This window comes from Podarcis melisellensis (assembly GCF_964234715.1).
Source record: "Podarcis melisellensis genome assembly, chromosome: 5".
NCBI lineage: Eukaryota > Metazoa > Chordata > Lepidosauria > Squamata > Lacertidae > Podarcis > Podarcis melisellensis.
In genome coordinates, this window is record NC_138537.1 from 7,531,392 (window position 1) to 7,557,465 (window position 26,074).

At 49.4% G+C, this 26,074-nt stretch overlaps 1 protein-coding gene across 20 annotated transcripts in view; it reads left to right on the top strand.

The window, feature by feature from the left end:
* The window catches only part of EIF4G1 (eukaryotic translation initiation factor 4 gamma 1), a 79,998-nt gene that overhangs the window by 52,067 nt on the left and 1,857 nt on the right, over positions 1–26,074 (top strand). For all 20 annotated transcript variants that reach the window (XM_081910687.1, XM_081910690.1, XM_081910691.1 and 17 more), the window contains 23 exons: positions 2,193–3,065; positions 3,952–4,037; positions 5,337–5,511; positions 6,941–7,074; positions 8,526–8,645; positions 8,954–9,127; positions 11,717–11,914; positions 12,850–12,996; positions 13,177–13,413; positions 14,396–14,500; positions 16,157–16,316; positions 17,146–17,246; positions 17,916–18,018; positions 18,120–18,222; positions 19,845–20,110; positions 20,204–20,319; positions 21,200–21,372; positions 21,506–21,631; positions 21,728–21,809; positions 22,897–22,995; positions 23,160–23,294; positions 24,872–24,953; positions 25,727–25,867. In XM_081910687.1, coding sequence (XP_081766813.1) covers positions 2,193–3,065; positions 3,952–4,037; positions 5,337–5,511; positions 6,941–7,074; positions 8,526–8,645; positions 8,954–9,127; positions 11,717–11,914; positions 12,850–12,996; positions 13,177–13,413; positions 14,396–14,500; positions 16,157–16,316; positions 17,146–17,246; positions 17,916–18,018; positions 18,120–18,222; positions 19,845–20,110; positions 20,204–20,319; positions 21,200–21,372; positions 21,506–21,631; positions 21,728–21,809; positions 22,897–22,995; positions 23,160–23,294; positions 24,872–24,953; positions 25,727–25,867 — 3,936 coding nt within the window. The remainder of the gene's footprint in view (positions 1–2,192; positions 3,066–3,951; positions 4,038–5,336; positions 5,512–6,940; positions 7,075–8,525; positions 8,646–8,953; positions 9,128–11,716; positions 11,915–12,849; positions 12,997–13,176; positions 13,414–14,395; positions 14,501–16,156; positions 16,317–17,145; positions 17,247–17,915; positions 18,019–18,119; positions 18,223–19,844; positions 20,111–20,203; positions 20,320–21,199; positions 21,373–21,505; positions 21,632–21,727; positions 21,810–22,896; positions 22,996–23,159; positions 23,295–24,871; positions 24,954–25,726; positions 25,868–26,074) is intronic.

The window sequence follows — 26,074 nt, forward strand, 5'->3', positions numbered from 1 at the left end:
TCTGCTTAAAGACCTCCAAAGAAGGAGACTCCACCACACTCCTTGGCAGCAAATTCCACTGTCGAACAGCTCTTACTGTCAGGAAGTTCTTCCTAATGTTTAGGTGGAATCTTCTTTCTTGTAGTTTGGATCCATTGCTCCGTGTCCGCTTCTCTGGAGCAGCAGAAAACAACCTTTCTCCCTCCTCTATGTGACATCCTTTTATATATTTGAACATGGCTATCATATCACCCCTTAGCCTCCTCTTCTCCAGGCTAAACATGCCCAGCTCCTTTAGCTGTTCCTCATAAGGCATCGTTTCCAGGCCTTTGACCATTTTGGTTGCCCTCCTCTGGACACGTTCCAGTTTGTCAGTGTCCTTCTTGAACTGTGGTGCCCAGAACTGGACACAGTACTCCAGGTGTGTACTGTCGTTGGACTACAACTCCCATCCCGCCCAGCCAGGCATGGTCAGTGTTCAGGAATGATGGGATTCTCAGTCCAGCAGTTACACATTGGCTAAACCTGTGATAGAGGGTTATCGTATATCAGCACTGGTGAAGTTGTGGCCTTTCATGTGTTGCTAGACTCCCAGCCACCGCCATCCCTGGCCATGCTGACTGGGGCTGAGGAGCGTTGTAGTCCGAAAACATCTATAGGGTTGGAGAGTTCCCATCCCTCACTTAGCACCTTCCATCAAGATCTCAAAAAATAGCTCACAGTTTTGCCCGGTAATGGCCTCAGATGCTAAATATCCTCTGTTCTAGGCACTGGGAGGCAGAATCTTTCAACAGAAGAGTAGATGGGTTTGAGTATGAGATTTGATTCTTAGGACCAGGTACATCTTGCTGTTTTAGGAGGCCAGAGGTTGCTTTTGTTTCTTTCTTGATTTCCATATTTCAAACCACGTCATCAATAGAACTCCACCCCCTGCCCCAAAATACCTTCCTAAATATGCAGCTGTTGTGCAATCCAATTATCTTGCCATTTTCAGTGTGCTTCCTTCCAGTTGTAAATTGTGACTAAGCCGGGCTTTTTTTACAGCTTCACATACAAGACCTTTATTAATTATGCACATTTATTACCTGTAAAACATCCCAGGGCAGGTTGCATAACAAGTGCAGTATATAGATCAGTGATTCTCAAACTTGGATCCCCAGCTGTTGTTGGACTACAGTGGTACCTTGTGTTAAGAACTTAATTTGTTCTGGAGGTCCGTTCTTAACTTGAAACTGTTCTTAACCTGAGGTAACACTTTAGCTAATGGGGCCTCCTGTTGCTGCCATGCTGCCACCGCATGATTTCTGTTCTCATCCTGAAGCAAAGTTCTTAACCCAAGGTACTATTTCTGGGTTAGCGGAGTCTGTAACCTGAAACGTCTGTAAACCGAGGTACCACTGTATAGTATTTGTAGTTGTGTTTGCAGAGCATAAGATTTCAGATGAACCCACCACAGGAAAAATGCATCCTGGTTGCTCAGGGGGGAAAGTAAGGGGAAACTACAGGGGGTTTTAGGACTAGAAAATAAATGAAAATCAGGAAAAGTGCACTAAAGCGGAGGGGAAAACAACCACTCTTTAGGGCATATGGGATTCTTGTCACCTGGTGTCCATATAACTCACTTAATGATAACAGCTGTGGTTTTACTCATTGGCTAAAAACATTGACAGGTGGAAACAGCCAGGTTGGCTCATTTCACACAGATCACCTAGAAAGGTACTTACAGAGTTGACTTCATGGCTTTCTTACTTTCTAGGAGGGCTAGAGAAGTACTTTTTTGAAAAATGAAGGCTTAGCATCGGGGGGCCCTGCCTGGGTGGACCAGTGAAGGCCTTCATGGGTGCCAAGTTGGAGACCCCTGGCCTGAATAGAGTCGTATATAGGGATTTGCTGGAGCCAAGGCCCTGGTTCAGCCACAGTCCTATGATGTGTGGAACGCTTCAGAAAAGAAATCCTCCTTTCTTCAGAATTGGTTATTTGCCTCTTTGTTTAAAGAGCAACTTTACAGGTCCAGAAAAGTTGCTGTGAGCAGATAAAAGTTCCCCCTGGGAAGTTTTTCTCCTTATGTGTGACCAGCCACGTGGTTATTTACAGGCCTGTCTTGTGGTTTCTGTTGCCCTCCCATCTTCTACAACCAGATGTTAGAAACATTCCTTTCCCCATTCACCTAAGCGCTAAATGCTGCCTTCTCGTCCTCTTATTTCTGCATGCAGACGATCGTCCCAAGGCTGGCCCAGTAGTAACTAAACCTGTTTCCTCGGAGGCGAGCAAATCGGCTTCCCCGTCTCCCCCTCCGCCGCTCATAGCAGAGGCCGAGTCTGTGCTGCCAGTCGTGCCGCTGGTGCGCCCAGGGAGCCCCATTGCAGTGGACACTACAGAGGAGCCGCCTGAGGTCCCCGCCGATATATTTGAACCCGTTAGCGCCACCACTACAGTGCCAGGGGGCCCCGTGCTCCCCCAGGAAGCCCCCATCTTGGACACAGAGTCACAGGAGGAGGCTGCTGCTAGCCCAGTTTTGGAGCCTCCCCCCCAGCCGGTTCCTGCAGAAATGCCGGTGGCTGAAGAGACGGTGCCGGCGGAGACAGTGACTGTCCAGCAGGAGACCCCTCAGCCAGAGGAACCGCTTCCTGCGGCTCCGCCAGGGGCTCCCCCGACCCCACCACCTTCCCTAGAGGAGGTATCTGAGGGGGCTGTGGAGTCTAACGGGGTGCTGGAGGAGGAGACGCCGGAGCCCGTGCCCGAGGCTGCCACATGCCAGCTAGATTCCGCCGTGGAGTCCCCCATCGCTCAGCCGGAGGAGCTGGCAGCGATGTCCCATGGTCTGGATACTCCAGGGAAGCCGGCAGCCGAAGAATCTGAGGATCAGCCCGAGTCAGACATGAGCCCCATCTCCGAGCCCGAGGAGGTGAAAGCCGAGGAGCCCCTGGCCCCACTGGCCACACCTCCTGCCGAAGAGGAGGAGGAGGAGCCAGAGGAGGAGGAGGAGGAGGAAGAAGAGGAGGAATGTGAGGAGCCGGCCGAGACCGCAGAGCAGAGCGCCCAGCCAGCAGCTGCGCCCTTGGAGGCCGCAGAGGTGGCCACACAAGGTGAGTGCGGCATTTCAGAGGGAGCCCAGTGGGAAAATGCAAGCAAATCTCCATATGTGAGATGGGGAGGTCAGTGGTGTGCAGCAAGCCTTGACTGCTTGTTTGTAGCTCTTCAGTGCAGCTTTCTTCCTTTAGGAATCAGCTTTGGTTTTTCCCAGAGAGAGAGAGAGGGCCGTGTTTAGTAGCCAGCTCTCTGTAGCTCTTTCTCTCCAGAAATTTATTTAGAGCCAGTCAGTCTGTGGCCCTAGGTAGTAAAAAAAAAAAAAAAAAAAAAAAAAAAAAAAAAAAAAAAAAAAAAAACCTGGTTGGTGGATTATGGATTTTTGTCTCCATTTAGATGATAGTGAAATGGGAAGAGAAAACCCTAGGCTCCCGATAACTAGGCGTGAGCTTGCTCTGTGTTCCCTGTTGAACCATGTGTCCTTTGGGAAAAGACCCACGTTCCTTTTAGGAGCCTTCAAAGGGCACCAGCAATCAGTTCCAGAATGCCATTCTCTGGTTAGGTTCATTGCATTGGTGGGAAAACAGCAAAGGCTGTTGGGTTGTAGTTTCAGTACATTTATAGGACTTGGAGTCTCCTGGAGCATTTTCTCCTCGGCTTCTTTGGAGTCTTCTGCCTTTGATGATGCCTTGGTTTGTCCCAGCCGTATTTTTCTAGGATTCTTTCCTACCAACAGCATAGTATGTCTGCATGTGGCAAAGAAGCCAGGACATTTACCTGGCACTTAATTTGCTTCGTAAGATTAATTGGAACTTGTTCTGTGTTAACCTCCTCCCGCCGCCACCTTGGAGCAGTGGTGACTGTCACTCTGTGGCAGGGGCTGCTCTCCTGTGAGTCCCTGTCTAGTGTGGCTCATCCTCCCCAACCCTCTTTGCAACTCTCTAGTGGCCGTATCGGTGCCAAAGAAGAAGCGGAAGATGAAGGACCTAAACAAGAAGGAAGCTGTTGGAGACCTGCTGGATGCATTCAAGGTGGGTGGCCCCCACGGTCTAGTCAGGAGCTGAGAAACATAGCCTGATCCATTACCCAGACTCAACTAGCTGGGTACCACTTCTTCCCATCACTAACTATATGCCACAGGTTTAAAGTAGTTTGACGATTCTTCCCCCTGCAGTCCCATGGAATCCTGGGGAACTGTTAACTCCGCAAGCAGCAGCATCAGTCTTGCACAGATAATACTTAAATATGTGGATTGTGAACTATGGCTTTTGGGGCAGGTGGCGTTGTGGAATCATAGAATTGTAGTGTTGGAAGGGACCCCTGAGGATTGTTAGTCCAGTCCCCTGCAATGCAGGAATCTTGCCCACAGGTGGGCTCAAACCTGCTTAGCACTCTGACCCACTGCACCAAGTAATAAGGAGTGAAGGGTGGATTCTGCAACATGACCATGAATTGCGCAGATTGGCATAGCCTTAAGATTTCAGCACCTTGAAAACTGCTTGTTCAAAAGGCTGCTAAGGAGGGCTTGAGACCCTGCTGGTCAGTACCCAGTGGAATCTCCAAATCCTGGCAGCGGGTGCAGAGCAGAGTGATCAGGGAGAAGAGGTTTAAGTTGAACTGATTTATTCCCCCCTACCCCATCCCCCCAAAAAGAAGAGAAAAGAAAGCACAGCAGTATTAAACCCATTGTGCAAATCCGAAAAAAGTCAATACAAAATGACACCATTTGAAAACAACTAAAAAGTGGTTTCTCCCAAAGGAAATCCATCAACATTGCACATGGAATAGGCTGTGCTCATATTTGTTGATCACTTCAACATGCATGTTTGCTGCAACCTAATATAGTAATTTGAAGAAATCTATACAAGACTGGAAATGTGTTTCCACTTCCCCCATTGTTATTTAAATATCCCTTTTGGGTTGTTACTTAAATCTCTCTTTGTTCTCCTTTTCTTGCTTAATCACCGTAATTGTAATTTTGTCACAACAACTACCTCCTTAGCTGTGATAAACTATTATGGCACCACAAATAAGCCATTGGCAGTAAAATGATTCCTTCACTGGGGCTCAAAAGAGTTTGCTCAGATTGAAATAGAACAGAACAATAATTGATTGTCGACTAACCAGTCCAGCATGAAAATGTAGTATAACACTTCAGCTACCTTTTACAGACTAGACTAGTGGTAGTTAACTGTGCCCTCCCCAAAGCATTTTTTTCTGGTTTTCCCCTTCCCCAAAGAACCTCCCAGGTGGTATCCTTTGTAAATGTTTTCTGCTCAGAGCTGCAGCTTTTGCTTTTTTCTTGAGATCTTCTCTGCTTGCCCTCTTAGCCCAGTGAGGGTGGCTCAGAGATAGAGAACAAGCCTCCCGTGCCAGCCCCAGAGCCCGAGGAGCCTGCCCCCGTTCGCTCCCAGGAGGAGCCCGAGGAGACATGGGAAGAGAAAGAGGATAAGCTAGACCCTGAGAAGGTCAAGCAGGCTGACCAGAAGTACAGCTACACAGCAGGTGAGGCTCGTGCCAAATGGCTTTCTCTTTTCTCCCCCCACACCTGGCTGCTACCTATTGGAGCCTTCTGTGATGATCTCGTTTTTGAGCCATCGTGTCTGGGCCACTGACACACTGTGATGGAGCTGAGCATCTGAGCAGGCTTGTGACCCCGTGAACTGCTGGCTTGTCTTGGGCTGTTGGGGAAAGGCTTTGCAGGAATTCCCCTCCACCGGGTGTCCAGTCACTTCAAGATTAAGCAATAGTTGCTCTCAGCAAGGGCCAGATCACTCATTCCCCTTTCGTGCTAAGTCACTGTGTTTACAGAAGCCTCTCTCTGACTGTAATAGTTGCAGCAGCAGGCACAGGCATTTGTGGCTATGCAGCTCCCTGCTAACTCACAGCAAGCCACTCCCTTGCAGAGCCGCCCCCAGCTTTTCCTTGCTGAAGAGATCATGCAAATAACTGGGTGGTTTGTTCCTTTTGCTTTGTACTAGAATGGGACGAACGGAGATGCAGATCACCAGCACACAGAAATAGCTGCAGCTCTTACACTGACTTGCTTGTTTTCTCTGGCAAGGAAGAGCTGGATCTGCTTGGAAACTGAAGTGCAGTGCCTTTGAACTAGCTCTTTGCTAATTATGTAGGGTGAGATGTGAGCCAGAAGACCTTGGAAGGCATGTGCTGACTCTTGGAACCAGAAGCAAGCATGGGCACAGAGAGCACCCCCCTCCACCTTTTGCATGCAAATATTGCAGTACCTTTAAGAGCTTAATTTTAAAACAACAGCAGTTCTGCAAAGTTACTGAATGGGAGGAAAATGTCATTGCTCCATTAACAACAGTAACGTCTCATATGTTAAAAGAGCAACTGGGTCACTGCAACAAAGGAGATGCAAGGCAGTCCCAAGTTAGAGACCTGGCAGTCAGCATTTAGATAACTGGGGGGGGGGGGGGTTAGAAGATTGGGAACTCTGGGTAAGGAGACAGTGAAAGATGGAAGAAAATTTGAGTAGGTGCATTTGCCAGGCACCATGGTGGGAGGCACAATTTTGCATGCCATAGCAAGTGTCTGGGCTTCTGAAGCCCTCCATAGTTCAGCTCAGATCTGGCATCTCCCCCCCCCCCCCCCGTTGAAGAGGAGGGCTGAGAACCGCTCCTTCCGAGCTCCAAGCTTACAGCAGGGGAAGTGGAGCAAGGAATTGTCTCTGGCCTCACTGTAAAGTTCATTGTGACGTAGGAGCAAGACCCAAGTCCTTGTGGAAGGGGTGATCTTGGCAACAACACATTTTTGGTTGGCCAAGATTTATCAGCCCCATTCGATTCTTGCGGATGCACCATCACCCTTTGAAAATGCAGGTGCTTCTTGCCCTACTGTTGCTGGGAATTCTTGACCCCCTGTTGTGAGTGTGATTTCAATTTGGTGCTTTCCACCTTCCTTTCCTTAACAGAGCAGTGGAAGCCATTGAACCCAGAAGAGAAGAAGAGATACGACCGGGAATTCCTGTTGGGTTTCCAGTTCATCTTTGCCAGCATGCAGAAGCCCGAGGGTTTGCCCCATATCAGCGATGTGGTCTTGGAAAAGGTCAGTCCTCCATTTCCAGCTGGGATCACCAGATGTCCCGCAGACGTTTCCTTTTGTTTTACTTGGCATGGTGTGTCCAGAGAGTCTACCCTCTCTGGACAACTGCACAAGGTTGGGCATTGACCCGGTGGGTGGGTGGGTGGCGGGGGATGTCGGTGCACATCCCAAAGGGCAAAGAAGGGGAACTGGCCATCTGGTCTGATTGAATTGGCTATTGATTAGAGTCTGGGCCCAATTCAAAGTGCTGGTTTAGACCTATAAAGCCTTAAACGGCTCAGGACCGCAATACCTCAAGGACTGCCTCTTTCCATATGAACCTACCTAGATCCTGAGATCATCTTCTGAGGCCCTTCTTTGTGTGCCCCCTCCTCGAGAGGTTCGGAGGGTGGCAACGTGAGAATGGACCTTCTCTGCAGTGGCTCCCATCTGTGCAATGCTCTCCCCAGTGAAGTTTGCCTGGCGCCTTCATTCTACACTTTTCTTTCTTCTTCTTTGGCGATCACTCGTAGCCGAGTAAGATTGTCTTCCATAAACACGGTTTTAACAATGAGTCCCTAAGTGACTGTGGAGGCCAATTCTGGAGCCACATGTCCTTTCACAGTGCGGACATTGGTTTCCTGGTGGGAGTTGATCACGGTATGGATTAGCTAAGCATGCCTTCCACTTAGCATATTTCTCCCTTTCATCCTGAATTCAAGTGTCTTCAAAACCCATGTCACCTTTGGTAAAGGCTGTTCTCCAGTTGGAACACTTTCAGGCAAGTGTTCCCCAATTGTTGGTGTTTATATTACATTTTTTAAAATTTGCCATGAGACACTCTTTAAATCTCTTTTGTTGACCACCAGCATTACGCTTTCCATTTTTAAGTTCAGAATAGAATAGTTGCTTTGGAAGATGATAATCGGGCATCCGCACAACATGACCAGTCTAACGAAGTTGATGTTGAAGTTGATGTGGGTGGCGCTGTGGTCTAAACCACTGAGCCTCTTGGGCTTGCCAATCAGAAGGTTGGCGGTTCAAATCTGTACAACGGGGTGAGCTCCTGTTGCTCTGTCCCAGCTCCTGCCAACCTATACACCTTTAGGCGCCAGGCAAAAATGTTCCTTTTTAATCAGGCCTTTGCTTAACTGATCAACATCTTACACCCTTTAAAAGGTGGCTCTATTTGGGGGTGGGTTATTGGATTATTTTTATTTTTGATGTTATATATTGTGATTTTTATACTATATACCTCTGGGTATAGGGCGGTATATAAATTCAATAAATAAATGAATGAATGACTCTCATTGGCATCAGCTCATGTTAGGCCAAGACCTATGGTGGTTTCTGAAAAGTAGAGTTTTAGGCATGTTCGGAGGCAAAACTTTGAAGATTTTAGCTGCACAACCTTAAGACTTTCAGAACCTGTCTTATCTTTTGTGTGTTTCTCTCCCTGCCCCTTGACTTAACAGGCAAATAAGATGCCCTTGCGACCTCTGGACCCCGTGCGCCTGAGCACCATGAATTGTGGACCAGATTTCACACCCTCCTTTGCCAACCTGGGCCGCCCAACGCCACCTAACCGTGGACCGGTATGTGCCATCACACCGTGTCTTGTCTTCTGGCTTGTATCCCCTGCCAGCTTTGTCTGCATGATGAACTCCAAGTTAGTGCCATCGTGTCTGGGCCACTGATGCTCTGTGATGGAACTGAGTATCTGAGCAGGCAGGCAGGCACACCTTCTGCTTGCTCCCTCATCTGTTGGAGCCAAGCATACTGGGAGGCAGGCTAGCATCATGCTGGCAGCGCCACCTCTACGCCAGTGCTTCTTTGTGCTGGGGGGCAGGTTGAGTGGCATCTGAAAAGTGCTGGCATCACTTCTCCCCCTTTGCTTCCACAGCCTGCAGGGCCAGGGCAGCGCCGTTCTCAGCAAAGCCTGAGGAAGGAGCCTCGGAAGATTATCGCTGTAGCGTCCCTAAACGAAGATGTCAAGCTCAACAAGGCTGAGAAGGCCTGGAAGCCCAGCAGCAAGCGGGCAAGTGAGCCAGAGGATCCTGAAAATTTAAAAACTCAGGTAAGGACTTGCATGACCTCATCTGTACCCTCACACTTTCCTGGTTGGTGAGTCTCCTACTAGCTGCTTATAGATTCACATGCTCTCTCACTTCTCATATGTAAAGTTCCCCTTTTTCCTTCCGTAGTTTGCTCAAACCCTGGCTTAGTGTGGCCACCCACCAACTGATTAGAGATGAAGTCAATTACATGAAGCCCTGATTTGCATGCACCAATTTTTAACCAACATTTTAAACCTCAGCTTTAAACAATTGTAGTTAGCTCTAACTATCATTGGTCCCAATGCTGATGTACAGTGGAACTTTGGTTGTCGAATATAATCCGTTCCAGAAGACGGTTCGACTTCTGAAACGTTCGGCAGCTGAGGCTCAAAGGGTTATCGGCAATTCCCATTGAGAAAATGGAAAAACACGCTGTGGAACCTGTTTGACGTCTGAGGCGCATTCGAAAATTGAAGCAATTTCTTCCGGATTTTCGCCTTTCGGGTTCCGAAATGTTCGGTTTCCGAGACACTCGAAAACCAAGGTTCCACTGTATCACCAAATGAGGGTAACAGCAGGCCATAGAAAGAGCGCCTGTCTCTGTAATTTATGTGGTTGAGACTGTGAATTTTACATCTGAAATAGACCACCAGGGTACAAAAAAGAGGTGGGGAAATAACCTCTTGCTTTCTTTCCAAGTGCTTTACGTTTTGCATTTTATTTCTGAAAGGTTGTTGTTTAGTCGTTTAGTCGTGTCCGACTCTTCGTGACCCCATGGACCAGAGAACGCCAGGCACCTCTGTCCTCTACTGCCTCCCGCAGTTTGGTCAAACTCATGCTGGTAGCCTCGAAAACACTATCCAACCATCTCGTCCTCTGTCGCCCCCTTCTCCTTGTGCCCTCCATCTTTCCCAACATCAGGGTCTTCTCCAGGGAGTCTTCTCTTCTCATGAGGTGACCAAAGTACTGGAGCCTCAGCTTCACAATCTGTCCTTCCAGTGGGCACTCAGGGTTGATTTCCTTCAGTATGGAGAGGTTTGATCTTCTTGCAGTCCATGGGACTCTCAAGAGTCTCCTCCAGCACCATAATTCAAAATTCTGAAGGGTACCCCCCCAAAAAAAAAGAAAGTGGTGAAAAACAGCTGGGTGGTGGATGTCATTCGGTAACTTGCATTTTAGCTCACCAACAACTTCATCTAGATACTGGTATTTTGGAAGACATTCTTGCTCCACTCTCTGTGCTTGCCTCAGAGGAAAATGCGAGTGCTTGCTTTGCTTCCTGGAGGGAAGAAAGCCATGCCCTCCGTGGTTTTCTTCCAGGCTCCTTTCCCTAAACCTCTGGGACAGGGTTCATTCCTGCTGGAGTTCCAGCCTCCTTTACTTCCTTTGGGGTGTGAACTCTTCCTTTGAGGTGGCAGAGATTTCAAAAGCTCCCCCCCCCCCCAAAAAAAGACACTGAAAAGAAATTGGGAGGCATTTCCAATGCATTTTATTTTTCTGTGGAACATAGTCCATTTCTTAAGTTCATTAAGGAACAATGAATAGATGGCAATTTCAAATGCAGTCTTTAGGCAAGTGTGGCAGTTTGAAAGGGTTTAGCTTTGCTTACTAAATACAAGTAAAACAAACATGCTAAATTGACACACTCTATAGAGAAGTGGTTGTGAACGCCCCTAGGGAGCAGTGGGATTACACAGGGGGTAGCAGTAATAGAAATCGGGGATGCTGGAGGCATAAACGACTCTTGGACTCCAAAAAGCTGGTATCAACAGGAACAAGTTAATCAGTCTTGTTGCAAATAGTTCCAATTGGATTTTGAATACATGTGCAAGTAATTGTTACTGTTTTGAATGTTATGTGTCAGGATCTTCCTTAGTGGGTTGTGTAGATCGCTATTCTGAATAATGCCTTTTATAGGGTAAGGGTCACTGGGGGATGTGTTTATGGCACCCAGGGGGTAGTGGCCCAAATTTTTATGGACCCACTGCTCTAGAGCAGGGTTTCTGAAACTTGGGCCTTGGGCTATTTTTTGGGACTACAACGCTCATCATCCCTAGCTAGCACCACCAGTGGTCAGGGATGATGGGAATTGTAGTCCAAAAACAGCTGGAGACCCCAAGCTTGGGAAACCCTTCTCTAGAGCATTGGGAAAAAATGTTAAAAGAAAACCCCAATTCAGAATTATAGGGAAACCCACGTGGCTGCTCCCAAGATTAAAACATAGAAGATAAAGGAAAATGATATGGTGGCCAAGATTCAGAAGGGGTGCATGCGTTTTCATGCCCTCAGCACTTGTGGGGAGACTCGTGGGGAAAGGAAAGATGGTTGCCACCTTCCAGCCCTGTGGATTTGCTTTCCTCTTGGCTTGGGATGGGCTCGTGTGTGCTCTCCTTTGCTTGCCCAGTTCATTCCAGCAAACTCAGCCCTGGGCAGAGCAGAGCAGCCAGGAGCTGCTTGCCCTCCCTACCAGCTTGCTGGGCTGGCAGGTTTCTGAGCTCCCACGTCCACACCTGCAGAAGGAAGGAACGGGTGGAGCAGGACAGGTGTCTCTGTGTGTGTTTATGCCAAGCTTACCTTGCTGACGGCGCCTGGGTGTTTCCTCCCCACAGGAGCTGTTCCGGCGTGTGCGCAGCATTCTGAACAAGCTGACGCCGCAGATGTTCCAGCAGCTGATGAAGCAAGTCACCGAGCTGTCCATTGACACCGAGGAGCGCCTCAAGGGCGTCATCGACCTCATCTTCGAGAAGGCCATCTCTGAGCCAAACTTCTCTGTTGCCTATGCCAACATGTGCCGTTGCCTTATGGGGGTGAGTGCTTCCACCTCTCTCTGGGCTGCCGAGGGCCTCGGATTCCTGCTCGGGATGATGGGAAGAGGCATGGAAATGCTCTTCACTCAGGGCCACGGCTTGGCTATCAAGCCCGTATCCTCACCGCCCTTAAAGGACCTTTGGAGAGAGGCTGGCAGTGTGTCCCAAAAGCACCAGGCTAGAGGACACTGTCAGGCAGATCTTGCATCCAGTCTCCAAGAATTGTTGCCTTTGGTTGGGGGGAGGGCAGTCAGATCTCCGGTTACGAATCGGATGGGCCCCACAGGAGTTTGCTGGTTTAGAGCACGTGAGCTCATCCCGAACTGCTGCAGACATGAATTTACAGGCTGCATGCGAATATGAAACAGAGCTGTAGCATTAGAAAGCTGGGATAGCTCTGTTTCTTACTACGTTTGAACTATTTCATTTCCCATGGAAAGAAATTGTAGCCAAAGTAACACACCTTGATTTTATATATGTACAAGATAGGGTTAGAAATTGGCCCAAGTGGCTGCTTGCAAATAATGGTTGCATAGCTTACCATTTGAGCAGTACTTTATCTGTGGTTTTTGTAAAAAGAGGTGCCTGGGTGTAGATTTCAGTTTCAAGTTTCTGTTCTCTCCCTTTGGCTCGTTGCCGTAAAGATGCGAAGAGTCTGGAATTCACTCCCTTATCCACAATTACATGGCTGCAATGCATTGATACATTTATTTCTATTTGCTTACTATGCATTTTGTTCATGTATTTTCCTTTCGATCCTGTGTGTTTCCTCAGTGCACGTTGAAAGATGAGCTGTGGCTCGTGGAAAAGGCTTGTGGGTTGAGGTGGGGGAGATCAGAACTGGGGCTTCCAGCCCACTCTGCTGGCAGTAGAGGGCCAGTTGGAAACTGTCTGAAACAGCTTCCCATTGTGACTCGTGTCTGTCCCTGCTCTAGCTGAAAGTCCCCACTACTGACAAGCCGACCGTGATGGTCAACTTCCGCAAGGTACTCCTGAACCGGTGCCAGAAAGAGTTTGAGAAAGACAAGGACGATGACGAGATTTTTGAGAAGAAGCAAAAGGAGATGGATGACACAGCTGGTGTGAGTTGAGCTTGAAACTTGGGCAGGGTGGTGTGTGCATGAGAAAAGGGTTCCCCACCCCTGGGTTCCAGTGATTTATGGAAGTAACAACTGTGAATTACATATGCACAAATACAGAGATAGAGGTAATCAAGTTCAGCTCTCGGATCCTCCTGACCTCTACCCCTGTTCCGTCCGCAGCCCGAGGAGAGAGCTCGTCTGAAGGAGGAGCTGGATGACGCCCGGGACAAGGCCCGTCGGCGCTCCCTGGGCAACATCAAGTTCATCGGGGAGCTCTTTAAACTGAAGATGTTGACCGAAGCCATCATGCATGACTGTGTGGTGAAGCTGCTCAAGAACCACGACGAGGAATCGCTCGAGTGCTTATGCCGGCTGCTCACCACCATTGGCAAGGACCTGGACTTTGAAAAGGCCAAGGTATGGCCTTGCCCAATGTTCAGAAATGCAGCTTTTCATAGCACATGAGAATCCCAGATTGCACTGCCCTTTCGCTTCATGTTGGGCACCAGCAGAGCGGTTTCTCTGCTGCTGCTTCTCCCCTGGACTTCCCCTGTTGAGATGCTGGCTTCACAGCTCTTGCTTAGAGCCTACAGGGTTCTGCCCTCCATGCTTTGGTGCCAGATTGGAAATGCCAAGTATAGCTCTAGTCTGGAGGATCCTCCTGTTGTCATTGAACTACATCTCCCATCATTCCCCAGCATTGGCCAACTTGGCTGGGACTGATGGGAGTTGGAGCCCCGATCATATTTGGAGGGTTGCAGGTTCCCAGTCCCTGGCATGGCACCACTGCTTAACCTGGCAGGCTTTCCTTGCATTTTCCGGGAAGGTTGAAATTTGGTGCTCATAATCTGACATGGGAGAAGGTGAAAGGCAGGAATTGGCAGAGAGGCTTTAGCAGCAGAGCTGGGAGATGGCTGCATGCCACTTGACAGCCATCTCCCAGCTCTGCTGCTAAAGCCTCTTGCTCAGGAAGAAATGTGCAGCCATTGCCCAACTATACAGCTCACTTTTTTCTGTAGCTACTTGTGATGCCTATTGGAGAGTTTCAAGGGAGCAGCCTCCCCCAGCCAAGCTACTTTGCAGGGTGGAGAGAACTGTGCCCAGGACTAGATATTTCCCAGACAGACAGAGGCCAGACAGCTGGGCTGAGGAAAATATGTCTCTTCTCCCCAGCCCACAAACATTCAAGGAACCGGCTACCCCTGCCCTGGCTTCTACAGGGAACTTGTATAGAAGCTGCTTGTTTCCTTACTTGAACCTCACCTTTCACCATGAGTTGGAAGCCCTCAAGGAGAACGTCTTGCCTTGGTTGCTCCCATCCCTCCTGCAGCACGTAGGCACATTGCTGTCTCTGTTCGTTCATCGTCACTTCTCTCCTTTTCTCCTCTTCCCCACCCAGCCTCGGATGGATCAGTACTTCAACCAGATGGAGAAGATAATCAAGGAGAAGAAAACGTCTTCACGTATCCGCTTCATGCTGCAGGATGTGATTGACCTCAGACGGGTAAGGTGCAGACTGTTGTTCCCTTATGGCCCCCTCCGGGCTAGATGAGAGCCCTGCCCCCTTCCTGGGATAGGCCGGCCTGACTCCGGGTAAGGTGCCTTTCCATCCCAGGGCAACTTGAGTGGGAATGATGGCAGCACGAGCCAACGCACACTTCTCTCTCCCCCAGCCCCTTAGACACTGTTGCAGCCTGTAGCCCTTGACTTGTGCGGCTTATGCAATGGGCTGACAATACCGCAAGCAGCTGTGTTTGGTGCAGGGAGGTTTCCAGCGCTGGCCTTTTTCTACACCAACGGGTGCTATGTGCTCAATTGCACCCTGGGAGAAGGTGCTGCCCAGGAGCTGCTCGCCTGCGTTCAGGCATTGTTGGACTCCCGTTATACCTGGCCATTGACTATGCTGGCTGGGGTGTTGGAGTTGGGCGTTGGAGTCCAACGATGCCTGGAGGGTCACAGATTCTCTAATCCTGATTCACACCCAGCGGCCTTAATATTGCAGTTCCAAGTGTCACACACAAATGGCTGCTTTGCTTCCAGCATGTGAATTACAGACGCTGTAGGGGTGAGGGGTCAGGCTATTGGAAGCGCTGCAGGGGCTCTCAACTGTTGCAAGGGGAAGGGCTGCCTGCTTGGAAGGGGTCACACGAAAAGCCCCCATTGCATGTTGGGCTGCTGAGCATTCCCCTTGCATGGGCCTCCTGCCAAGCAATGCTTTAATGCCTGGATAGCTCAGGACTCGCTTCCGTTCCATTCTCTCTTACTGCAATTACCGGACAAGTTCTCTTTCCAGAGGTTTGAAATAGAGCTGCCCTTGTCAGGCGTAGAGCTTAAGAGACATAACACATGAGAAACAGGGCAGCCTTCCCCAGATATTTGGGGTGGTGCTATCGCTTAGTTGGTAGAGCAATGTGCTTTGAAAGCAGAAGCAGGTCCCAAGGTCAATTGCTGGCATCCCCAAGTAGAACTGGGAAAGATCCCTGCCTGAAACCATGAAGAGCATCTGCAAGTCTGTGTAGACAACACTGAGCTGCATCACCACCACCAATCATTATTATGCCGCTGACCATCTGACTTGGTTGTCCCAGCCAGCTCCCAACAAAATATTAAAATAAAGCGTCAAACTTCCCGATATGGGGCTGCTTTCAGATGTCTTCTAAAATTTGTGTAGTTGTTTATGCCCTTGACATCTGGTGAGAGGGCGTTCCACAGGGCGGGCGCCACTACCAAGAAGGCCCTCTGCCTGGTTCCCTGTAACCTCACTTCTCACAGGGAAGGAACTGCCAGAAGGCCCCCAGAGCTTGATGGTCTGACTTTGTAAAAGGCATCTTCATGTTGCTGGACTGCAAGTACCATCACTCCCGCTGGCTGGAGATGATGGAGGCTGTGGTCTTTAACAACACCTTCATCTGGCCAGATTAAGAGGTGGTGGAGGGAAGGACAAAGGGTGTATGTTTAGAGGTCAGTTACAAGAACAGCGACCAGGTGGACTGGCCGCTGGTGCTGTGGGTCTGGAAGGGAACCTGAGCTCAGAGGCTGGTCCTGGCTAGACCAACAGAGAAGCTGGTGCTGCCTGTCTCTCGCTCCTCCCTTGCCTTCACATGCCAAGCGTTCTGGGTGCTGTAACCTCTCCCCTTGCTTTCCTCTTTGCCTCTTGCAGAACAGTTGGGTGCCAAGGAGAGGGGACCAGGGCCCCAAGACCATTGACCAGATCCACAAAGAAGCTGAGATGGAGGAGCACCGTGAACACATCAAAGTTCAGCAGCTGATGTCCAAGGGATCAGATAAGAGGAGAGGGCCTCCAGGCCCATCGTCCTCAGGTGGGTGGGTTGGTTGCCTTCTCAGTTTCTGGATCCATTGCTGCCTTGTGGAGGCCACCCGCTTTTAATGCCCCTGGAAGAGAGAGCAGCTTTGGGACGCCCCAAGTTAATTGTGTGTCTATGTGCGTGATGCAGCCGGGCGCCACCGAAAGATGTGCCCCTGGCGTAGCTCGTCCTTAAAAATTAGGCGAAATTATTGATTTTATTCATTTTCATAAAATTTAATTACCACTTGATTGGAAAAAGGAAAGTCAGAGTGGTGTACAAAAAGATGAAATAACAAAATTTATGGACTTCGGATCCATGGTGGTGGTTAAACAGAGCTTCCCAGTTTAGAAGCAGTATGCTACTGAACATCATAGAGTTTTGAAGGGAACCCAAAGGTCATCTAGTCCAACCCCCCTGCAGTGCAGGAATCTCAACTACAGCATCCGTGACAGTTGGGCATCCAACCTCTGCCCACCTCCCAAGGGAAACCATTCCACTGTCAAACAGCTCTTGCTGTCAGAAAGTTCTTCCTGGTGTTTATTCGGAATCTCCTTTCTTGTAACGTAAAGCCGTTGGCTTGAGTCCTACCCTCCAGATCAGGAGAAAACAAGCTTGCTCAGTGTAACAGCCCATGCTGAACTGAATAGGCTTTTGGGCTGATCCTGCCAGACTTTCTCTTTTTTTCTTTTTTTAAGCAAGCCCCAAGTTGCCACACCTTTTTGGCCTTGGATAGACTCTCTTGTTCCAATAGGAACAGTAGACATGTGTACCCATTCATGGGTGGCCTGCCATGGTTATAGGCTGTTACAAATGGTAGACCTTGACTCAGCTGTCTCTGCAGGTGGCAGGGGCAGCCAAGTTTCAGATGACGGCTGGAACACCGTCCCCATCAGCAAGGGCAACAGGCCGATTGACACCAGCAGGTTAACAAAAATCACCAAGGTAAGCTGCTGGGTTGGAGTGGGTTTTGGGGGGTAGGGGAAGGTGCTTGTTTTTTGTGCATTAGGGAATCGTGGCCTTTTTCAACTTAAAGTGACAGTTTCTATTGGTTGCGAAAGACGAGAGAATTTTAAAAACCCACTTAGGATAAGGCTACCTGCCTGAGTCAGCTCAATTCATGTGCTTGATCTGTGTCCCTCTGATGGGAATTGTAGTCTAAAATATCTGTAGGGCACCAGATTGGGGGAAAGACTGTATTTAAGCTCTGGGCAACAAAGGATTGAATGCAGGCGAGCACATAGAATTGCACACATGAGTGGGTGGACTGGCTGGCTGAGGAGCAGCAGATTGTTTGTGCACTATATCTAGCATAGAAAGCAAACAGGTTACCAGATGTGGGGTGGAATCCTGTACCTCTCCTACCAGCCCTGCATCAGGCTAGTGGCATTTGTGGGCTGATTTACAAGCCTGTACTAACTAACTTGTTTATCCTTGTAAATTGAGTTTTTTATGACTTCTGTGGTGGTTGAGGGCGCTATTGTTGACATAGGGAAGAAGGGTTGGGCAATCCAGAAAGCATCCTGTCATTGTTAAGTAGATGGGCTGGGTGCTTCTTTGGCTGCCTCTGATGGTGAATGAATTGCCTCCTCCTCTCTCCTTGCCCCCTCCCAGCCAGGTTCAATCGACTCCAACAACCAGCTCTTTGCACCCGGCGGGCGTCTGAGCTGGGGGAAGGGCAGCAGTGGTGGTTCGGGTGCCAAGCCTGCCGAACCAGGTAAGTGCAGCTGGCGCAACGAAGGGTTTGCAAAGTGGGCGGTGCTTCTGCAGCTCCTTGGTCCTCTAACCCGCTGTCTTACCTGTCCTTTCTTTGCCCAGCGCCTGACTCCAACCGGCCAGCCACAAGTACCTTGAATCGCTTCTCAGCCTTACAGCAGTCGGCTCCTGCAGAGAGCCAGGACGTGCGGCGTGTGGTGCAAAGGTCCGTCTCATTCCCACTCTTACTTAGATTCCCCCCCCCCCCCACTCTTGCTTCTCAGGCCTGCCAGGTCCATCCTGCTGGTTCCAAGCACCTTAGGTGCATTTTTGGATTTTGCACTTGCACAAGGGGAGGAAGGTATTTGAGGAGGCTCTTTTGCCAACGCATGAGCTCCTAAACATCCTTACGTGTGAATAGGGCATGGCTGGCTGCAGATGTTGGGTAGGAATACCAAAAACAGATACAGTGGTACCTTGGGTTACATACGCTTCAGGTTACAGAACTGCTAACCAAGAAATAGTACCTCGGGTTAAGAACTTTGCTTCAGGATGAGAACAGAAATCATGCTCTGGCGGTGCGGCGGCAGCAGGAGGCCCCATTAGCTAAAGTTGTGCTTCAGGTTAAGAACAGTTTCAGGTTAAGTACAGACCTCCGGAACGAATTAAGTACTTAACCCGAGATACCACTGTAAATCCCCACCTTGCAACTTGAATAAAGTATTGTAATAAGTTTGCGTAGTTTGATACATGTACTTTATCCTGACTTTCCCTCCTGCCTCCCCATTTTATGTAATTTGGAACTGCATGGGACACTTGAGCATCCAGGGAGAATGCAGGGAAGCAAGACAGAAATTGATGTGGAGGTTTCTTCCTGCAACCTTCCAGCCTCTGTGCCTCTTGCCTCATCACCCTCTGCCGCCAGCAGTGCCAGTGGTCAGGGATGATGGGAGTTGTAGCCCAACAATGCCTGAAGGGCCACAGACTCCCCAGCCTTCCTTTGTTTTTGTAGTCTTGGGACACATTGATGGCATTCTGGGAAGGACCATAAATCTGCTAGAGTGCTCTCCAAACAGAGGGTCACAGGCTCAACTCTGCCCATCTCCAGTTAAAGAATCATAGAGTTGGGACGGACCCCAAGAGTCATCTAATCCAACCCCCTGCAAGGCAGAAATCTCAACTAAAGCAGTCATGTCAAATGGCCATCCAACCTCTGCTTAAAAACCTCCAAGGAAGGAGATCCACAACCTCCCAAGGGAGTCCAGTAAGAGTTCAACAGCTCTTACTGTCAGAAACTTTCTCCTGATGATTAGTCGGAATCTCCTTTCTTGTAACTTGAAACCATTGGTGCAAGTCCTACCCTCCGGAGCAAGAGAAAACAAGCTTGTTCCCTCTTCCATGTGACAACCCTTGAGATACCTGATATCGTATCTCCTCCCAGTCTCCTCTTTTCCAGGATAGGCATGGCCAGCTCCTTCATCCATTCCTCATCAGGCTTGGTTTCCAGGGAATCATAGGCCTGGCAAGAGCCTCTACCTAAGACCTCTTGAGTAGGCAGAACCAGGCTGGATTAGACGAATAGTCAGCATAGGGCAGCCTTCCCTAACCTGCTGCCCTCCAGCTGCTACAACCTGCAATTTCCCGCTGTGCTAGCTGGAACTTTTAATCCACTACATCAGGAGGGCACCGGGTTGAGGGAGGGTATTATAGAACTTTTTCCTTTTCTTCCCTTCCCATCTTTCTGTTTTTCCTTCTGTGCTGGTCCTGAGTGAGACCCCAGCCGCCTGGCAAGTGTTTGTCTGGCATTCAGTGCAGTTTCACCTGAACTCTTGTGTGGTCTCCTTGCAGAAGCAGCAGTAGCCGCGACCGCTCAGAGAAGGGCGGCGAACGAGGGGAGCGCTTGGAGCGTGAGCGGCCAGAGAGGGGCGATCGCCTCGAGCGGTCAGAGAGGCCGGAGCGGTCGGACCGGAACAGGACCCCTGTCACCAAGCGTAGCTTCAGCAAGGAGATGGATGACAGGAGCCGGGAGCGAGAACGAGAGCGGCAAGGGGTCCTCGAGACAGTGCGCAAAGTGGCCAGCATGACCGAGGAGCGGGACCGAAGCAGGGAACCTGGTGAGTGGCGGGAAGGTGTGCGGGGTTGAGTTGGGCGGTGGCCTCCCCCCACCGCTTTCCAGTGCTGACCTCTCGCTCCCTCCGTCTCTGCAGCAAAGCGTGAGCCAGTGGCCCCTGAGCCCCCCGCCAAGCCTGCCTTGTCCGAGGAGGAGCTGGAGAAGAAAGCCAAGGCCATCATTGAGGAATACCTGCACATCAACGACATGAAGGTTTGTGCTGCAGAGAAGTGGCAGGAGCAGGGCATTTAATGGAAACTGCGGAATGGGACGCAGGACATGGATATTATACTTGATATTTTATCAGAGGGCAGTAGATAAATACGGGTTTGTGGTTTGGCACTAGGATTGGAGAGGGGGAGGATTCTGAAGAGCAGGTTGGAATCCCTGCTCAGCTACTAAGTCTTGTATATTGAGCAATTTTCTTAGATAGAAAGCATAGCAGATTAAAGAACTTTCAGGTGGCAAATCATTTGCCTTTTCAATTCCAAAACTGCTTCTGTGACCCACCCCCCTTGAACTCCTGGAAGCTTACCAGTGGTTCATTGATGCTTGGAGGGCAACATGGATGCACAGCCATGGCGGAGGGGAATGCTGGGTCTAACAGGCTGCATTGATGCCTCCTGTTAACAGAGAGGCCCCTGGAAGGACCTGTTCAGATTCACAAGTTAAGGGATTGGTTCGTTGGAGGGGGTCAGTCTTGGACCAAGGGAAGCTTGGGTTGAAATTGCTGCTTATCATGAAGCTCACTGAGCTATCATAGGCTGAGGGTGTTTTACTAGTCCAGCATAGCCCACGGGTAAAATTGGGGCAGATGGAGAGGGAGAGCTAAGGGCGTAACAATATATCACTGCAACAAGCACGTGCTTTAAATCAAAGGAGCAGTATTCTGCATGACATTCTCTTAAGGAGAGCGGCTCCAGTTTTGGGTTGTTGCCCTGAAATATTGCACGAGCCGAAACTCTCTTAACAGGTCCTTGGATTCCTCCCTGCAACAGGGTGGGCTTGGGCCAGATCTCACCAGCCCAAGGTGCAGCCTTTGCTATGAGATGTTTGCGCTAAGCTCTCCCCCTTCTCTGCCCGCTTCTTGCAGGAGGCTCAGCAGTGTGTCCAGGAACTGAACTGCCCCTCCCAGCTCTACATCTTTGTGCGGAACGGAATCGAGTCCACGCTGGAGCGGAGCACGATTGCCCGCGAGCACATGGGAATGCTGCTCTACCACTTGGTCAAGGGAGGCATCCTCTCCAAGGAACAGTACTACAAAGGGTAATGGAGCCCCACTATGAATTATTTTGGGGGGGGGCATGCACAACACAAAGGTGATCTCTGACAGCTGCACTATCCAGTCTCGGTCCTTTGCACACACTGACTGCCCCCTCCCTTCCCTTTCTACCTCTAGGCTGCATGAGATCCTGGAGATTGGTGAAGACATGGAGATTGATATCCCGCACATATGGCTGTACCTGGCGGAGATCATAACTCCCATTCTGAGAGAAGGTGGCATCCCCATGGAGGAGCTGTTCAGGTGAGCTGGAACCTCTTTCCTTCCCTCCCCATGGGCTTTCCTCTCTTTTCCAGCCCCACCCCCCACCAGTGAATGACCTTCCTGTGGTCTTTTCAGGGAGATTGCCAAGCCTTTGGTACCTATTGGCAAGGCCACGACTCTGCTGCTGGAGATCCTGGGCCTGCTTTGCAAAGGGATGGTAAGTTGCTCTCCTTCATGCCCTGGTTAACCTTGTCCGTTGATCCCCGGGAGAGTGCATGTTGTGATTGGTGAGCAGCCATAAAATGTTATCGGTGCCTTTCTATGCTTGTTTTCCTCTGCTTGTTTACGGAAAAACAAGCTAATTCCGCCTCCCACCCTGATCAGGGGAGCTCAGCTGTGGACTGGAGCAATTGGCTCCTGTCGCCTCGAAGGCAAAGATGCAGAAATTCCGTGGGTCTCTCTGCTCTGGAACGGAGTGATGGAGACACTTTGCCTCTCAGCCAAGCAAAAAGCACTCGACTGGTCTTCCGGAGCTAAGGGAATTTGCCTCCTCTGTTTCCTCTCCTCTTCACACTCGCTTCCAAATGTGGCCAGAGGAAAACTTGCACATCATGTATTTTTTAGGTGCAAAAAATTGCCACACACAAAGAGTGGTTTGCTATCACACACACAAAAAAACAAATTCAAAGGTTTGTGGGAATCAAGTAGTTAATTGCAATTAGAGTTCCCACATCAACAAACATTTCAAAATTTAAAAAAAAGATCCAGGATGACTTTAGATAAGAGGCACCACAAAGCAGCATCTAGCCCTCCTCCTTTGCTGTGCTTGTTTTAAGTAACTTTTACCCCTTTAATTAGTTCCTTCCTGTTCATTGGAATGTCTATTGAATTGCTGAATCAGACTTTTGGAAGGAATGTGTTAATTAGTGGTTTCTTACTTGCTTGAGGCTGAGAATGGGGGTCTTGCCAGAACCTCCATGCACATTGCCCAGGCTTGTGCCCTGAGGAGGTCACTTCGGTGCTGCTAACGGAGCAGATTAGTTTCACCCCTGGAGGCGCACTTGTATTGTTATAATTTTGCATCTAAAAAAACCATGTATGGCAAGCACAAGGTGGAGGGGTTCTTCTTGTTTGTGTTTTTATATTGTGATTTTACGTTGTAACCACCCAGGCACCTGCAGGTATAGGGCGGTATACAAATTTAATAAATAATAGCTACCTATTGAGGGTGGACGTAGTGGTGAAGCTGGGCTTGCGAGTGTCTTGGATGAAATGTTCCTAAGGTGGCCCCTGTTCCCCTGTAGAGCCACAAGAAGGCAGGGACTCTGTGGAGAGAAGGTGGCCTTAGCTGGAAGGAATTCCTGCCCGAGGACCAGGATGTCAATAAGTTCATCACAGAGCAGGTGAGCCCAATGAGCTTTGTGGGGGAGGTTGGGGCAGCTCCTGGAGCCGGAAGGGGCTTCAGCTTGGCCCCACAAAGCATCCTCCGCAGAGGCAGCCGGATGCCTGCTTTTGGCATTGCCTCTGGCCCTGACTCGCGCCTCCCCGTTTCTCTCCTGCTGCTCAGAAAGTGGAGTACACAATGGGTGACAACTCTGACGCACCCAGCCGCAAGGAGCTCACGTCGGAAGAGCTGTGCAAGCAGCTAGACAAATTATTGAAAGAAAATGCAAATAACCAAAGAATATATGACTGGATTGAGGTGAGTTGGGAAGGGCGGGTGCTGCTGTGCAGAAGAGCATGGGGGGGGGTGGGCCTGGGAGGTACCAGGAGGAGGAGGAGGAGGAGACAATTGGAGGGGCAAGTGCTTTCAGCAACTTGGACGGTTTGGGCCCAGACAAAATCCATGGCGCACAAGGCTATTGGCGTCTCCTGACCACAGTGGCTGGGGGTTCCCTCTTCTGTTGCAGGCAGAATGCCTCTGCATGTCAGTTATTGGGGAGAGTGCTGTTGCTGTCAGGTCCTGCTTCTGGGCTTCCCACGGGCATCTGATTGGCTATGCTGAGGAAAGGATGTTTAACTAGATGGGCCAGACTCTTTTTACGTTCTTATAAAGAATCCCTGGAGAAAAGAGGCCTGCCGAGTGGATTCCCACCCCCCACCCCCACTTGTATTGCATTTTATATTCCACTTTTTTTAAAAAAGTAATATTTATTAAAGTTTTAAAAGTTACAAATAGAAAAAAAAGATAAAAACACGATATTAACCAAAAACAAAACAGCACATCACAAGAAAAAAGAGAAAAAAGAAAAAAAGAAACAGAAAAATAGAAACAAGTAAAAAACACCTTAAACATTTCCATAACTTATATTTCATTTGCTTGTTTCCTTGACCTCCTCACACCTCCCTTTTTTGTATTCTAATTCGGTTAGTTATTTCAGCAAATCCTTTCCATCTTTTCCAATTTTTGTCCTGTAATTTATCTTAGTATAATATAACTTAACTTTTCCTCCTTTCACCAATTAACAGTCTATTTTTTCCTAAACCTTTATAACATTTCTGCTAAAACCACATAGCTTCATTTCAACATCCTTCTAACAGTCATTAATTTTACAATATTTCTGTAAATAGTCTTTAAATTTCTTCCACTCTTCCTCCACCGACTCTATATCCCACTTTTTTCTCCCAAGGAGCTCAAGGTGGTCCCCCCCCCCATTTAATCCCCACAGCAACCCTGTGAGGTAGGTTAGGCTGAGAGGCAGTGATCGGCCTCAGGCCCCCCAGTGAACTTCATGGCCAAGTGGAGGTTTGAACCCTGGTCTCTCAGCCCCTTAGTCCACCACACTAGCCGCTCCGCCACACCGGAAGTTGCAGCTTCCTGAATTGGGAGTCTTGCCTCAAAGCTACTCCTGACTTGCCTGGAGAGTTGTGTCCCACAGTCATAAAAGTCCCTTCCACTTGGGACTTGACAACAGCTTCTTTGAACTGAGCATGCCATCAGATGCTCCGTGAAGCACACCGTTTTATATTCTTAGGAAGCTTTGCCCCTTTTCCTTCTCCAGCATGGAGAATGGGATTGCTGCCTCCCCGTCCCCCTTTATTGGTTAGATGATGGTTGGGGAAATCTGGGTATATCGCTAAACTGGCAGGCCTTCGTGGGTTTGGCTCCCCTGCTGGCACATAGAAGCAGCAGCTTCAATCAGGAGGGAAAATCTGCAGATGGAGTTCTGGTTCCGTGTGTGGTTGGTATGGATGTTTTTTAAGTGGATTCCCAGATACTTAGGTTGGCAACTGCAAGCGCTTCCAACCTCTGATCCTTGGCCTCTTCTTTCCCACCAGGCAAACCTGAGTGAGCAGCAAGTCTCATCCAATATGTTTGTCAGAGCCCTGATGACGTCGGCATGCCATTCCGCTGTTGTCTGTAAGTATTGGTGCAAGCCTGGAGTGGCAGGGACCGGGGTGGGGGTGGCTGCGTACGTGGGTGGCGGTTTAGTGGGAAGTGGGTGTCTCTCCTGTGAGCTGATGTCTCAGATGAGAGCAGAGCCTAAAAATGCCTTTGGCCCACCATTGTAAGTGACCTGCCAAACAAAAAAACAGCCCCACAACATTGCAAGCCTTCTCTGTGAACTCGTTTGCGACACCTGTGTGGAAACACAAAAACGAAGTGAAAACAACCTGTCAAACAGGGAGCAGGCCATGTGTCGGGGGCGTTGTTCAGCTTTCTAGCTCTCATTAGTTGATTACAGTGGATAAATAGGAGCATTGTTTATTACATTCAGGCCTGGTGGTTTGTCTATTTTTATAGACTCCTCCCCTCCCAGTCTGATTTATTTGGGATTTAATCTGTTTTACTTACCTTGTTGTAACCCACCCTGAGGCTTTAGGATTAAGGGCAGGTATTCGGCCTTCCTTCCTTCCTTCCTTCCTTCCTTCCTTCCTTCCTTCCTTCCTTCCTTCCTTCCTTCCTTTTCCTTATTTGGGGGAGCTTGGTAGCCGCCACTGGGATGCCTGCTGAGGGATGAGACCTGGGGCAAAAGCCAACTCACCTTGGAGTAAAATACCCTCTAGGATTCGGATGAGGCAACAGGCAGGGGACCAGGAGGCTGTTATTGGTTGTTTTAGGGGTGCAGTGAGTCTTTGCACAACATCCTTAACTCTGAACATCCTTCTTCCTACCCCTCTTCCTGCCTACAGTCGAGAATCCTTACCGGATGGACAGTCCCGTGATCAAGAGCCGAGCCAAGCTGCTGCAGAAATACCTGAGCGATGAGAATAAGGAGCTGCAGGCCCTCTATGCTTTACAGGCCCTTGTGGTAAAGCTGGACCAGCCAGCAAGTGAGTGTTTTGCCTGGGAAGGCGACCTCCTAGCCTTGTATGCCCAAGCCGCAATAGAGATGAGCTGCCTGTAAATCAGTGTTTCCCAAACTTGGGTCTCCAGCTGTTTTGGACTGCAATTCCCATCTTCCATGACCACTAGTCCTGCTAGCTATGGAGTTGTAGTCGGAAAACAGCTGGAGACCCAAGTTTGGGAAACACTGCTGT